This window comes from Theobroma cacao, chromosome 4, assembly GCF_000208745.1.
Source record: "Theobroma cacao cultivar B97-61/B2 chromosome 4, Criollo_cocoa_genome_V2, whole genome shotgun sequence".
NCBI lineage: Eukaryota > Viridiplantae > Streptophyta > Magnoliopsida > Malvales > Malvaceae > Theobroma > Theobroma cacao.
Genome location: NC_030853.1, coordinates 25,849,951 through 25,863,389, shown reverse-complemented (window position 1 = coordinate 25,863,389; position 13,439 = coordinate 25,849,951). Strand labels below are relative to the sequence as shown.

Sequence of the window (13,439 nt, the reverse complement as noted above, 5' to 3'; positions counted from 1 at the left end):
TGGAAAACAGAGATGATAAGTCTATACACGGAGCAAAACGGTAATATAAACAACAGTTACAAAGAGAGGTGAATAAATGAATGCGACTACTTTCTTTTCCCTCTATCTTACATTTCTTGTAAATAAGAGTTCTATGTTACAAATCAAAATTGCAGTGGAGTTGCAAAGACCACAGCTAGTTTCTCTTACATTCTCAATTAGAAAGAGCTTCTCAGCTTTAAGCAATTAAAATAAGAATTGCACAAGCTTACACATCTCCCTTTCAAGGCACCGTCATTCGGTTGCCTTTGTGGCCTCGTGTGTTTTGAATGAATTAGTTGGTTCGAACCAAGGGGCAAATACCCACCCTCCAGACATGATAGAGCATGTGCTCGTCGATGCGACAGATCACTTCCTTTCAACAAAGTTTGGCAGCCGGTCATGCAAAAACATTCACTGCAACACCGGTGTTTGACAACAAAAGAATCCTCAACAGAAATCAAACAATCCGCCCAAAAGGCCAAATCCTGCTGCATTGTAGGAGGGTTGACCGTGTGCCCACTAATAAAAGACCAAATCAGTATGGAATAACATATGGAAGAGCACAAATATCAGCTGACTCTATCTGCAGCGCCTCTGCCCACACTTGTGGTGCCTCATCAATCTCAGAAAATCCCACCTTGGGCTTCTTTGATTGAGATTCATTGCTGTGAAATAGCCAGTCTTGGTCATCAAAATCAGACCATTCTTCCATTTTGGGCACCGAAAGTACCTGGCTCAAATACTTGGAATCTGGATGGGGTGGTTTCATAGACACTTCATCAATTTGAATAGCTTGTGCATTTGCTGCTAAAGGCTTTGTTGGGGAGACAGATAACAGCTGGGCTTCAATGATACCATTCACCTTGCAATCTTTATTATCCACTTTAAGACTGGTTCCTGCCCCTTGGCTATCCGAAGTAAGTGGTATGGGAGCTTGGCAAGATTCCAACGTCCTTCCATTGTCAGTCAATGGATGAGAGGAAGAAGTAGTTCTTGGAAACTTATTGGGTTTATTGTCATTAACTGTAACAAAAATCAAAAAGAAAGCAGAACCCGTTACCAAGATGGTTATAGAGCTTTAGAACTTTAACCCCTGCTAAGAAAAATGGATAAATTTATTGCCATGAAAGCAATTGCATGATTTTATGCATGGGTTTACCAGCAGGTTTCCTAACAAATAAAAGGAACCTAATTTTCAAGTGATCAGCAGGATTTATACACACAATCATGGTTATAAACTCACCATGAAAAAATCCATTTTTTTCCAAGTCCTTCCGCTTGCGGAGATTTCCCTCAGCAACAGCATCCTTGTTGCCCTCCTTGGAAGGATGTGATGTTTTCAGATTAATGGTACCCACAGGGTCATCTTTGTTGCTTCCTTTTACGTTATCCTGCTCGATATTCCTACGTTCACTTTTTGCCTTAGCCTTCTCCTCCTTCTTCTTCTCTTTGTCCCTGTCCTTATCTTTCCCATGACTTTTTTTCTCCCTGTCTTTATCCTTGCGTTTATCCCTGATTTTATCATCACTTTGCTTTTCTTTGGTTTTTTCTTTCCCCTCCACCCGCCTCTCAGTATCCTTCTCCACTTGTCTGGGAATCCCTTCAACTCTAGCTTTAGCTGCTCCAGGAAGGTTCTGAACCATAGCATTTCCACTAGATCTTGTCTCTTCCCTGATTCCTTGCACATCCAACTTCCTATCATCACTTCTCTTGCTCTTTTCCTTCTCTTCCAATATGTTGGCGGTCTTAGCCACCAATCTGACCATTCCCTCGTCTCTTTTTTGGTCGGTACCCATAAACTTATCCGCCAATTGGTTTCCAGTTCCTGCACCTTCATCTCTAACCCTCCTTCCCAACTCCTGCACAAATTTAGAATCCCTGAAATCTTCAGCCAGATGGCTATTCTGGGTGATCTTCTCCCCATTATAACCTGAAAATTGCCCAGCAAGTTTCTTCTCACCTGAGAAACTGCTTCGGTCTTTATCCCTACCCTTCTCTTTCTGAATAAACTTCTCTCCACTGTGACCTTCAAACTTTCCTTGAAGCTTCTTCTCATCTGAGATTCTCTCCCCATTTTGACCCTCAGGATGACCAGGAAATTTCTTCTCTTCTGAGTTATTACTTCTATCTTTTTCTTTATCTCTATCCTTTTCCTTCTTTTTGTCTTTGTGTTTTTCCTTTTTGTCTTTCTTATCCTTATGCTTTCCATCACTCCTATCTTTCTCCTTTTTTTCTTTATTTTCTCTCTTCTCCTTTTCCTTCTTATCCTTCTTATGCTTCTTCTCTTTTTGCTTCTCCTGAAAATTGAGAATGATCTTAGAAAAACACGGATTCATGAGTCGAATGCAAAAGAATATCTAATAACTAGGAAACAATCAAACAAACCTTCACTAACCCTCAAATGTGAAAGTTACGCTAAAAGATCCATTCTGCATAAAGTTACAATTAATGCAGATATTAAGCATATGAACCAAGTAAATACCTCTGTCAACAAATTACACACCAATCATCCATCAAGAAAATTTCCAAATGATTACTTAAGGTTTTGACAGAAGATAAATCTAATAATTCCCTTTGTATCCTGTCTTGAAAAGGTTATGAGAGAGGGAATTAAAGGAAATCTGATAAACATTTATTAGCCAAGCAAAAGGGAGAATCAAAGAAAACACAACAATAACAACACACACCACAAACACGAAACACAAAAAGAACGACAACTAGTAAATGGCAGACAAGGCTGAACCACCATCATTCACCAATATAACCACCCAGCAAACAGATAGCAATATGCCTGGATAGCTAAAACAGAATTCCACACATCTCTACCATAAAATGTTGTTGCAATAGCAATCATAAAATACCAAGCCTTAAACCTCAGACAAAAAAAATTTTGAGATAACATGCTACATACCAAATTAATGAGCAAAATCTCCAATTATATTTGCTAAAGACCTTACCCATGCAAAAAGAACCAGGAAAACTCAAGCAAATTCTACTATTAAAGAGAAAATGGTACTCAAATCCATCAAATACAGCCTTTACACCAAATTGTTCTGAAAATCTATTCTATATTTTAGCTGCATAGGAGATGAGGCACTTCTCAACCTTAAATTAGGCATACCTTAATGTCATCATCAGCAAGCAGATGACAGAAAGGAGATAAGCAGGCCACCAGAAGGTCCACTACCGATCAAAGCAAGGTGAATTTAAATGACATGAAAAACATCCTACTAACAAAGTGGTGGAGAACAAGAAGACACAGATTTGTTTCGCCATCCCTGGAGACTTTCGAGAAATTTGAGATTAAGGTAGTAAAGTAGTGGAAAGAAATCTATTAACATGAAATCTCATCCTTTAAACAAGAAATTCTTGAGGCACAATGCACTCATCATTGACAAAGCTGATATACATATCGCATTGTATTTGAATAAGGAAGGCTTAAAGGAACAGAATTTCCTTAAGTTCTTACAGAAAAGGCTTCTTGATGCATTCCGTATTCTCCATTGTGTAAGGAAATATAGTCTATCAACTCCATTCTCTCAACAACAACTCACAATAACCCAAGCTAGATCAATAAGAGAAAAAATTATAAACGCCAGCAACACCAAACTTCATTTTCATTATTGCAATTTCACTTGCACTTCTAGATACCTTTCATGGGTGTACTTAGTGCCAAAGGTGAAAACACTCTTTTCCTACCAAATATAATGCAGTAAAGTATCAAACACTCATTTTAGACATGCAAAGAGTGACCTGTGAAATTTTGAATATCCCAATGAACAAGAACTATTGAATACCCCGATGAACATTGCTTAAATAATCACTTCACCAAAAAGTTTCAGTCTCAATGCTGTAATTTGGGCACCTTCTCGCTTCCTCTCTTTATCTTCTTTAGAGAATTTGGTGCCATTTTGTGAAAGAAAGGAGGAAGGGAATCTTTCACGTGGTAACCAGAATGGTCACTATGCCAGTTTAGCACTCAGTTTCTCTAAAATCACATACTTACGAAACTGAATTGGGATTTTTAGTACACATTCGAATAAAGAATTTGGAAAGAAGATACTAGCATCATGTGTGGCAGCCAAATTCTCTGAAGAGCTACAATCATAAAAGTATCTGTGTTCCTCGTAGTCTTCCTACCCAAAGCACCACGACTCATGGCCAAAAGTGATTTCAAGTTGACTTATAGAATTTTTAAAGGTGTGACACAGTCAATTAGAGCAAACACAAGTTGGAGGAAATCTTGGCCAAGATGACAGTCATACTCGGTTGAAAATTAACCAGTTCAAACCATATATTCAGTTTATGCCATGACAGACAATTCACTTCATGGGCAACAAAAAAAACGACAAGGCACCAATCCCAACATCAAGAAATCATGATGAAAACTCATATTCTATCCCTGGTAACTCGCAAGATAAACCATACCCCACCAAAAATATCCTCCATCCATGGTAATGAATGTTTGGCCCATTCCTTCAGCAAAGCCCAAACTATTTCTTCATATCAACCTCATGATCTCTCTATAACAAACAATACAAAAGCTTTTCTATTCTAGTAATCAACTTAATGGCAGCATAATAGCAGATTTCCATTAAGAGAAACTTATTCATGATGCTCTCATCCCACAAAAGCCATCCACAAGTTACTTGATCTCCCCAAATCAACATATCAACTAACCAATTAATTAAAAATGAATACATCGAACCAGCAACTTTACATCTAGAACTAATACTAATGGAAGGTTTGCCACATGCTTTTAAGTGAATAAATTTCAAATATATTACTCTGAGTCACAAACTAATATGAAAATTTAAGCTTAGGTGCCGAAATGTCACCAGAAGAATTAGTACTATAAGTCAAAATACATATGATTGGGAACAGGAAGACATGGAAAGTCGACAAGAAAACACTCCTTGATGAAGAAAACTGTATAAAACAGCTTCATGGTGAAGAAATAAGGTCTCCAAGATAAGCTGCCAACACCAAAAAGGGTACAAGGAAATCAAGAAAAAAACTGCAGGAAGATGCAAACGTGCTTCCCAAGCCAACCCCCTCACCCAAATTACTCCTCAATGGAGAAAACATTATAAAATACCTTTCTGGTGAAGAAATAAGGCCACCAAGATCAGCAAACAAAAAAAAGAGGGTAATAAATATTTCAAGGAACTGCAGGAGGATGCAAACATGCAGGGGAGCATGGGAATGCGGTAATAAGAAATCTCCAAGAATACAGAATAAACTCCTAGTGACATGAGCGTGAAAGGGGTTCAAGAATCCAAACAAAATAAAGAGACAGAGACAGAGAGATCATACAGCCATTCAATCTCTAATATTAATCAGAACCAGGATGCACTACCAGTATATAGACCACTCAGCATTCCCTCATAGCATAGACTCAAGTCACATCCTGTTTCAGCCATTCCAAACACACTGACCACTTTTAAAAGTTAATAAACAACAATAACTTTTGAATGCATATTGAGTTTTTTTAAATAAAAAAAGAAAACAATAACATAAACAAAACAATACAAAAGAGAGAAACACAAGGTGGCAGGGTGTAACAGAATGCAAAGCCAGATAAGATGATAAGAAATCACACAAGATTGAGAGCGCCCGTCTAGCAGCAGCAGTAGGAATTGCCAAAATGATAGGATGTTTGCTTTTGAAGCTTCAATTATTTAAAGCAAGAAAATTACGCAGGCCAGATCATGAAGCTATCACTCTACTTTTATATTCATTTACACTAAGAGACATGCAAAGACAAATGATTTAATACACGTGATTAATTTGGATTATTCCTTCTGGATCTGCAATACTACTAATACAGTTGCACTAAAAATTCATTCTGACATATCCTACCAACAGATATGAGAAAACACAAGGGAAGCGGTTGAAACAAAAACGTGAGGGAATTCAAATTCAGGACACTGCAGAAGAATAAAATTCTTACGAAAATACGGATATGTAAAAAGTTACTTATCTCTCTCTCTCAAGTGGATATATTCCTCAAATTGCATCACGGTGAAAAGCAGAAGATAAGGATTCTCATAGCAAAATTACCAAATGCAGCTAAAACTAGGGGGGAAACTACTTGAGTTACTCGTAAAAATCGACAACCCTACATTCATCAATCAAAAATAAACTTTTTCCTTGTGAATGTGGTTATTAAATTAAAATTCTTATCCGAGCAATAACCACAACTTCATAATAAACATTGAAAGAATATGGGAGAGGGAAAACGAGTCATGGATCATGCATACACCAATTAACATTACTACTTTCTCAAACAATTACCTTCAAGTATTGCTAATGCCAACATGACACCAACTAGCGTGCATAAATGATACAAAAAAATTTGTAACTGACTCGCTGATTGTAATTAAAAGAAACTCAGAGCCTTCGATTCCTCCTTGCTTTTAACTTTCGAATTTAGTCAAACTCAGTATAAAGCTGTAACTTTAAATAGCATATCAACACCCAATCAGAAAAGATTTTAGGTTAATTGTTGAAACTACAAAGTCATTGACTTTCAAACATCTGAGTGTCTTAGATAGAATGCCTAACTAGCTTTATCATGTTTCAAAGTGTCGAAACTAAATTAAATATCAATTTCGACCACAAACTTGTTTCTTCTAACCTATTTAAAGAATTTTCTCCCATCTCATCTCCTCAAAGAGCCTCTAAGTTCACTCTCAATCTGGCTGGCAAAACTGCAAAAGCTAACCATTTCTGCCAGGTCAAATCACTTGATCTGAACAGTCCAAAACGTTGCCAATTCCTTTAAAGTACCCTCATTCAGTTCTCATAGCTTCTTTTGCAAAATAATAAATTTTAGTTCACACACAAGTCTACATGATTAATTCCACTATTCTAACACATATTAAACACGTAAAAACTTGGAAAGAAACTGATTCTCGAAGATATCGGAAAAGCAGACACCCAAGGTGATGCTTCTATTCTTAACTAATTAATATGTTCAAACTCCAACCAACAGGACAAGCCAGTGTTAACCCGAAACTGCATCACTTGTCACCGGCTGGAAACCATAATATCACCCTCTGTGATAACAGAAGGGTAAAAGGAACAAATTAACAAAATAGACTGATTAAAAAATTAACAAATCCAATAAATCTTGTGGGGAAAACATGAATCCTCTTCCACATGTGATTCCTAGACCAAGTCCAACATCATTTAGTAGAAGCTTTTCTTTGATGAGAGGGGACAAATGAAGTGTTCCAAAGTGAACTTTAATCTGTAAATAACAAATTGAAGCTAGCTGGATTTAACCTGACTTAATCTTTCATTCAACAGAATGTGGGCACTGCTTTTTTGCCGGATATCTTTACAAGTTATAAGCTCCTCAATCCATTATTTCTATGAACTAAAAGTATCATTAGAGAATAGATTAATAGAAAAACATGAGATATATTTGCATATAAGATTATCAAAACCACTTGTATAATAACAGATAAACTCCAAAATAACAATGCAGATTCTAACACCATAGTAATAACCAAAAAAAAAAACTTTAATAAAGATTCATTCAGCCATAAATCATCAGTCACCAATAGTGCCTAATGTACGTATATATATTAGGCACCCAAAATACTGCTCTACCATTCCAACTAAGCTTCCAGTTCAACCATATGCATATATAATTAAGATCTTATCTATTTAGAATATACAGCCTATCAACCTAATAAATGAACTTTTACAAATGTGCTTCATTCAGCAAGACATAGCATTTTTCAATCGTCGGTAAAAGCATTCACAGAATATTATGTATCACATAAAATACATTTTAAGACAAGACAGCATAAACTTTATAAGGCATTTAATGTTTCATAGAATAAAAACTGATAAGCAATAACTCAAATCCGATGCAACTATTATGGAACTAGATCTCATGAAACTAACAAATGAATGGTTATCATTAAATGTTACAGAATATAAGAATATGGGGTTAACCTTTTTTATTATGTCCACGTCATCGGTTCTAGCCTTCTTTTCATATCCTGGTGGTGGGAAAGGAAAGCAACGCGACATTTCACAGAATTTCAGAACACGAAACACGAATGCCTTCCAAAAGCCAAATCACTTGAATTATCTTCCAGTAGCGATGTTCTGGGAAGGGAACAACAAGTTACTATGCTCCTGTCCATGCACCATAACCCTACATACATTTCCAGCTTCAATGTTCCTCCATGAACTCCTGTCACTTAATAGCACACAAAACTCCTAAACCCACCAAGCCCTTGAATCTCCCTAACCACAACCGTCACCCAGGTCAACTATCTTTCACTTAAACAATTCACTTCAGATGCAAAAATCACCACCGCAAGTCTGAAATCACTTACTAAACCTACTGTAATCTTACACTAAGCTACTTCAGCAATGCCCCACAAAGAAAGATAACTTAAAGAAATGCTCTTTTGATGAAGAATTCTAACCTGAAAACTATGTTAAACCAAACGGTTTTCTAAGAAACAAAAATGGTCCAGTAGAATCTGACCGTCTACGTTGCCTGCTGGGACAATAAAGAATCATCACCTCCTCCTTCCAATAATAACCCAATACCAAAACCATCCCCCAATTGAGATCAAACACATAAAAAATCACTTAAAACCCAAATACCCTTTTTCTCTAAAACAACTAAATCTTCGAACCTTTTTTATCAGTATCTACACAATTCAATATGAAAGCAATCCTCCTCCATGCCCAAAAGCTTTGAAATCACCATTTCTTAAGCAATCTCTTTAAAGATTAAAGCTAGAGACAAATAACTCTTCAATCCGATGCTCCAAAAATGAGAGCTGGAGCCCATTTATACTCTGATCAAAACCCTAATCAGTTCCCAATTTGGGAAGTTTCCCCCAATTTGTTGATCCAGATGGAAAACCCTAGAAAAAAAAAACCATCAAACAAAAAACTTTCACTAAGCAAATATTAAGTACCCATTAAATAAAAAGATGAAATAAAGAAGGCCCAAATTTCATCTAAGAACAATTAAATCAAAAAACTAAAAATAGACCAAAAAAAGGAAAAGTTTTAAAGAAACACTTTTCTGAGTACCTAAGAGTAAATGGGTATCGATCAAAAGCCAAAAAGAAAGCTTTGATTCAAAGCGTGAATGTTAAAAAAATAAAAATAAAAATAAAAATCAGCTTTTAATAAAAATGAATTTCGAAGGTGATGGGAGGGTTAGATTATTACCTTGCCCGCTACAAAGTGGGCATTGTAGGAAGGACAAGATCTTTCTTTCTTTCTTTTTTCTATTTTTGCTCTCAGATTAATAAAAAATTAGATATAAAATGAAAATTAAAGAGATAAGTAGAAGAAGAAGAAGAAGTAGTCGGCAAACTTCAATCTCAGTTTCTTTTTTCAGTTATGTTTTTTCCGTAAGATTTTCTTTTTTTGGTTTTGTTTTGTAGGGGTCTGGGTATTTGAGAGAGAGAAGGAGAGAGCGCTTCTTTGTTAGAAGAAGGCTTATTTTTTTGTTCGGAAGTCACACGCGAGAATGAGAGGAAAACATTAACAAAAAAAAAGAAAGAAAGAAAAAGGGAGAAAAGAGAGAGAGCCCGAAGAAGGCCCAAATCAATTGTGCGACGCATAAACATTTTAGATATTAGATAGACAAGCAAGTAAGCGGAAGACAGTGTGAGAGTTGTGTATTTTCGTCTGCGCCTTAAGCTCGAGTACATAGATTTTTCTTACTAACATACCGTGTATGAATTCATATATCGATAAAAATCAGATTTATTAAGTAAAAGTCACATTTATTTTATTAAAATATTGATTGAGATTTATGATTATGATTTAATCATATAAACATTTCATAATAACTTTTATAAAATTAAATTGTAAAATTAAAACTCTTCGTTGATAATAATAATTAGGGATGACAATGGTCAAGGGAGGATGGCGAGGGCGAGGATTACCTCTTCTACCCTCATCTCTATCTCCACGAATTTTTTTCTAATGTCTATAATTGTCATGTTTCGTTTTAAGAATTATATTTTTTTTATAAATGTTTTTTTTAGAAAAATGAGATTTGAATTCATATTCTTTAAAGAATAAGAATATATACTAAATAATGAACCAAATATTATCATATTTTATAAATATTATTTTAATTAAATCGTTAACAAAAGAAATCATGTAGTTAATGTACTCTCATCTTATTATTGATAGCTACAAACTTTTTTTTGTGTTAATCCTACATGTTGATTTATGTAAACTATCTAATATAAATTTGGTACACCAGACTTACTATAATTTTCAAAAGATTTAAAAAATAAATCCTAACCACAATAAATTTCAATTTTTTTAAAAAATTTAACATAAATATTTAAATTTAATTTCTAAATACATACATATAAAGATATAAAAAAATAAATAATAATATAAGCTGGCCGAGAGGGAGCAACCGTACATCGTAATTGTTTTTTGTAAAAAAAAAACATTTTATTTGAAACCAATCAATGTGAAATTCTTAAAGTGAATTGAATTTTTTTTTTATTTCTAATAATAATAATTTGTTGTACAGATAGGATTAATTTTTAACCAAATTCCACATCTCTCTCACCAATTTGATTAAGTAGATATGATCTTCAGATTTTAAATTTCAAATCTGATTTTTAAATAATGCACTTAACTTAATTACTAAAATTAGACTCCACCTTTCCAAGAGGGTTTTAGAGTGCTCTCTCTCTCTATCTTTCTCTTTATCTATTTATTTTGCTTAAGCCTAAAGGATGGGATGAGCAACAGGGAAAGCCAAAATTTGTATTTCAATGGATGCTGCTTTAGGAATGCAAAACTTACTTAAGTACTAGCATGTAGTTTTGTTTAAAGTGTTTTGATGTAAGTTGATAAGGGTTGCATGCCGGAGAAGAAGCAGAAGAGGAAGATGCACGCGCTAGTGATGCGCGTGAGAGAAGAAGCTGCTCCAGAGAAAGAAGTCTAAGTTACAATAGGAAGCCATTTGTGGAAGCACATGTGGGTAGGATCCCTTTTGCCTGTTGGCTAATTTCTCTGCTAGTGAAGAATCACCACGTGGCACCACCCCAGCCAATCGATATCTATCTGTCCATACACGTGTAATCCCATCACGTGTCCCTTAAAAGACGACCATGATTGACTCAATACGCTACCCATGTGAAGCGGCTTTAGGCATTCCTCAGATTGCCTCCCAACGGCCCAAAGAGGGAGGACAAGGGGGGGGCTCTTCTCTCTTTGTTTGTCTTGGCCTTTGCATAGGTTCGCTAGGGTGGGTCTCTCCAGAAGCACACGCCGACGACACTGTTGCCATGTTTAGCCAAGATGGGCGAAGTCCAAAAATCCCCATTTTCTTATGAACCCTACAATAATTGCCCCTCCAATGACCCAAACATTGCCTTGTACACCAATAATGTGGTCTTCTTCCAGATTTGAAACCTGATTCTTTTGGAATTTGGTTTCGTACATCTTCTAAAAATAGCACTTTAACAATTAAAATTTAATTTTTTACTTTAAAATATTTCAGATTTGAACCTTGAAATACAAAACGTTACGATTCATATTTTTTTAGATTGTATATCCGAAACTCTAATAATTTTTTTTTTCAGGGAAGTTATTACTATTTTCATCTGCTATTCAAGGCAAATAGCAGACAATCTTTGTTTGATTTAGTTGCATTAGGCACATTACTTTAATGCATTGTTTTCTTTTTTATTATTACTAATATTTATCATTATTCCTTTTAAGTACTTGCACTATATTGGGAAATATTTGAAGGAGGCTGGATTGAACAAGCAATGAAGGATTGTAAAAAAAAAAAAAAAAAAGTGCATGAATCTCATAGAAGCCTTGTTAAATAGGTAGAGTAAATCTATATCCAAAAGGAAGCATGGAGTCAAATGAAATGGTTTGTTGACAAGTCATTGTAAAAATGAATGCTTATCGTTTTAATTGTCACTCATCGTCAATCCTTTTTCAAGTCTCGATCACTTTTACACGTCATCAAATATATATATCCTCATTTACTTATATATATACATATATATGTATCTTCGTCAAAGTAAATCACATATAAAAATTAATTTAATGATAATAAATTCAAGTAATGTTTTTTTATGAAATTAAAATAAAATATATATAAATTATAATAATAATCAAATATTAATTCTATATAAGAATCCAACGAATCAAACTTAACAAATATATCAATATATAATTAGGCAAGTTCAGTAAAATATATATTGAAGTTATCAGATTTAAACTTAGGACTTTAAGATTTTAAGATCTCTTTCTTGCCTTTGAAGACAAAATTTCATTAATCATTCAAGTAAGTTTCTTTAAAAGTAAATTTGTGAAATTTTTTATAAAAATAATTATATCAATAGTTAATAGTACAATTAAGAAATGCCTTTAAGTGGTTTTCAGCATTTGACTATAGGAATTAAAAAAAAATTTATATTTGGGATAGTAGTCACAAATCCCATATCAGTAAAAAATAAGGTAAGTTTTAGATATATAAATTCTGGTTTTCCACTAGCTATCAAATATGTTTATTAAATATATAAATATTAGTTTTTCACTAACTATTAAGTATGTTTTTTTAGTTAAGAATGTAGGTTCATGATTTATAGTTTTATTTAAACTTTATTTTCAGAGTTTAAAGTCACATAAGATTGTATTTAAATTCTAACCTGTGATATTTGATATTAGAGTAAATCTATATCTTCATCAATGCAAAACCTTTTATTTTTAAAGTTTAAAGCTGCATAAGATTATGTTTAAATTTCAACTTATGACATTTGATATAAGAGTAAATTCAAATATTTATCAATGTGGATAATTTATTTTTAGATTTGGTATCAAAGTAATTCTTGATTTTCATCGATGTGGGACTCTCATGAAAATATAAAGATTGAGGTAGATTCAGACTAGTATCAAAGTAAATTTAGATATTCAACGATGTGGAATCCTCATAAGAGATACAAAGATCGAAATAGATCAAAATTAATATAAGAGTCTCTCTCCTCTACAGATAAAGAGCCAGTACAACTCGACTCTTTCTACAGATAAAGAGTCAAAGAGAGTTATTTAAGTTATATTTTAAAAGCTTAAAATTACACGAAATTAAGTTTAAGTTTAAATTTTGACACGTGACATTACCTTTCGTTCAATCAATTATAATAAAAAATTTATTTAAGTTAAGCCCAAAAAAGCCTCAAACCCAAGGCCCAACATAAACCATTTAATTTTTCTTGAAACTTGGTTAGCCGTTAACCCAACCCAATCCAAAGGTATTTTTGCTGACCTGGACCCCGCCCAACTTTAATTATCTACAGCTGAATGATAATCACGTCAGATGGCTTCCTTCATGTACGGTATCTTTCTTTACGGTTCGTCAATTGAAGAGAAAACTTGAA

General features: G+C 34.2%; 1 protein-coding gene across 1 annotated transcript; it reads right to left on the bottom strand.

The window, feature by feature from the left end:
- On the bottom strand, positions 1-9,571 carry LOC18602652 (myb-like protein X). Its single transcript, XM_007034172.2, has 4 exons — positions 9,238-9,571; positions 7,993-8,924; positions 1,265-2,318; positions 1-1,044 (listed from the first exon to the last, which is right to left on the bottom strand). Exons 2-4 carry the CDS (start codon positions 8,068-8,070, stop codon positions 557-559), a joined length of 1,620 nt encoding a protein of 539 aa, XP_007034234.2. The 5' UTR covers positions 8,071-8,924; positions 9,238-9,571; the 3' UTR covers positions 1-556.

Bases quoted from the DNA above. Each gene is read 5' to 3' on its own strand.
- LOC18602652 (XM_007034172.2), bottom strand. From the start codon at position 8,070: ATGTCGCGTTGCTTTCCTTTCCCACCACCAGGATATGAAAAGAAGGCT. The intron at 2,319-7,992 runs GTTAACCCCATA...CTCAATTTTCAG, and splicing joins ACGTGGACATAATAAAAAAG to GAGAAGCAAAAAGAGAAGAA. The intron at 1,045-1,264 runs GTGAGTTTATAA...TTTTTGTTACAG, and splicing joins AAAAAATGGATTTTTTCATG to TTAATGACAATAAACCCAAT.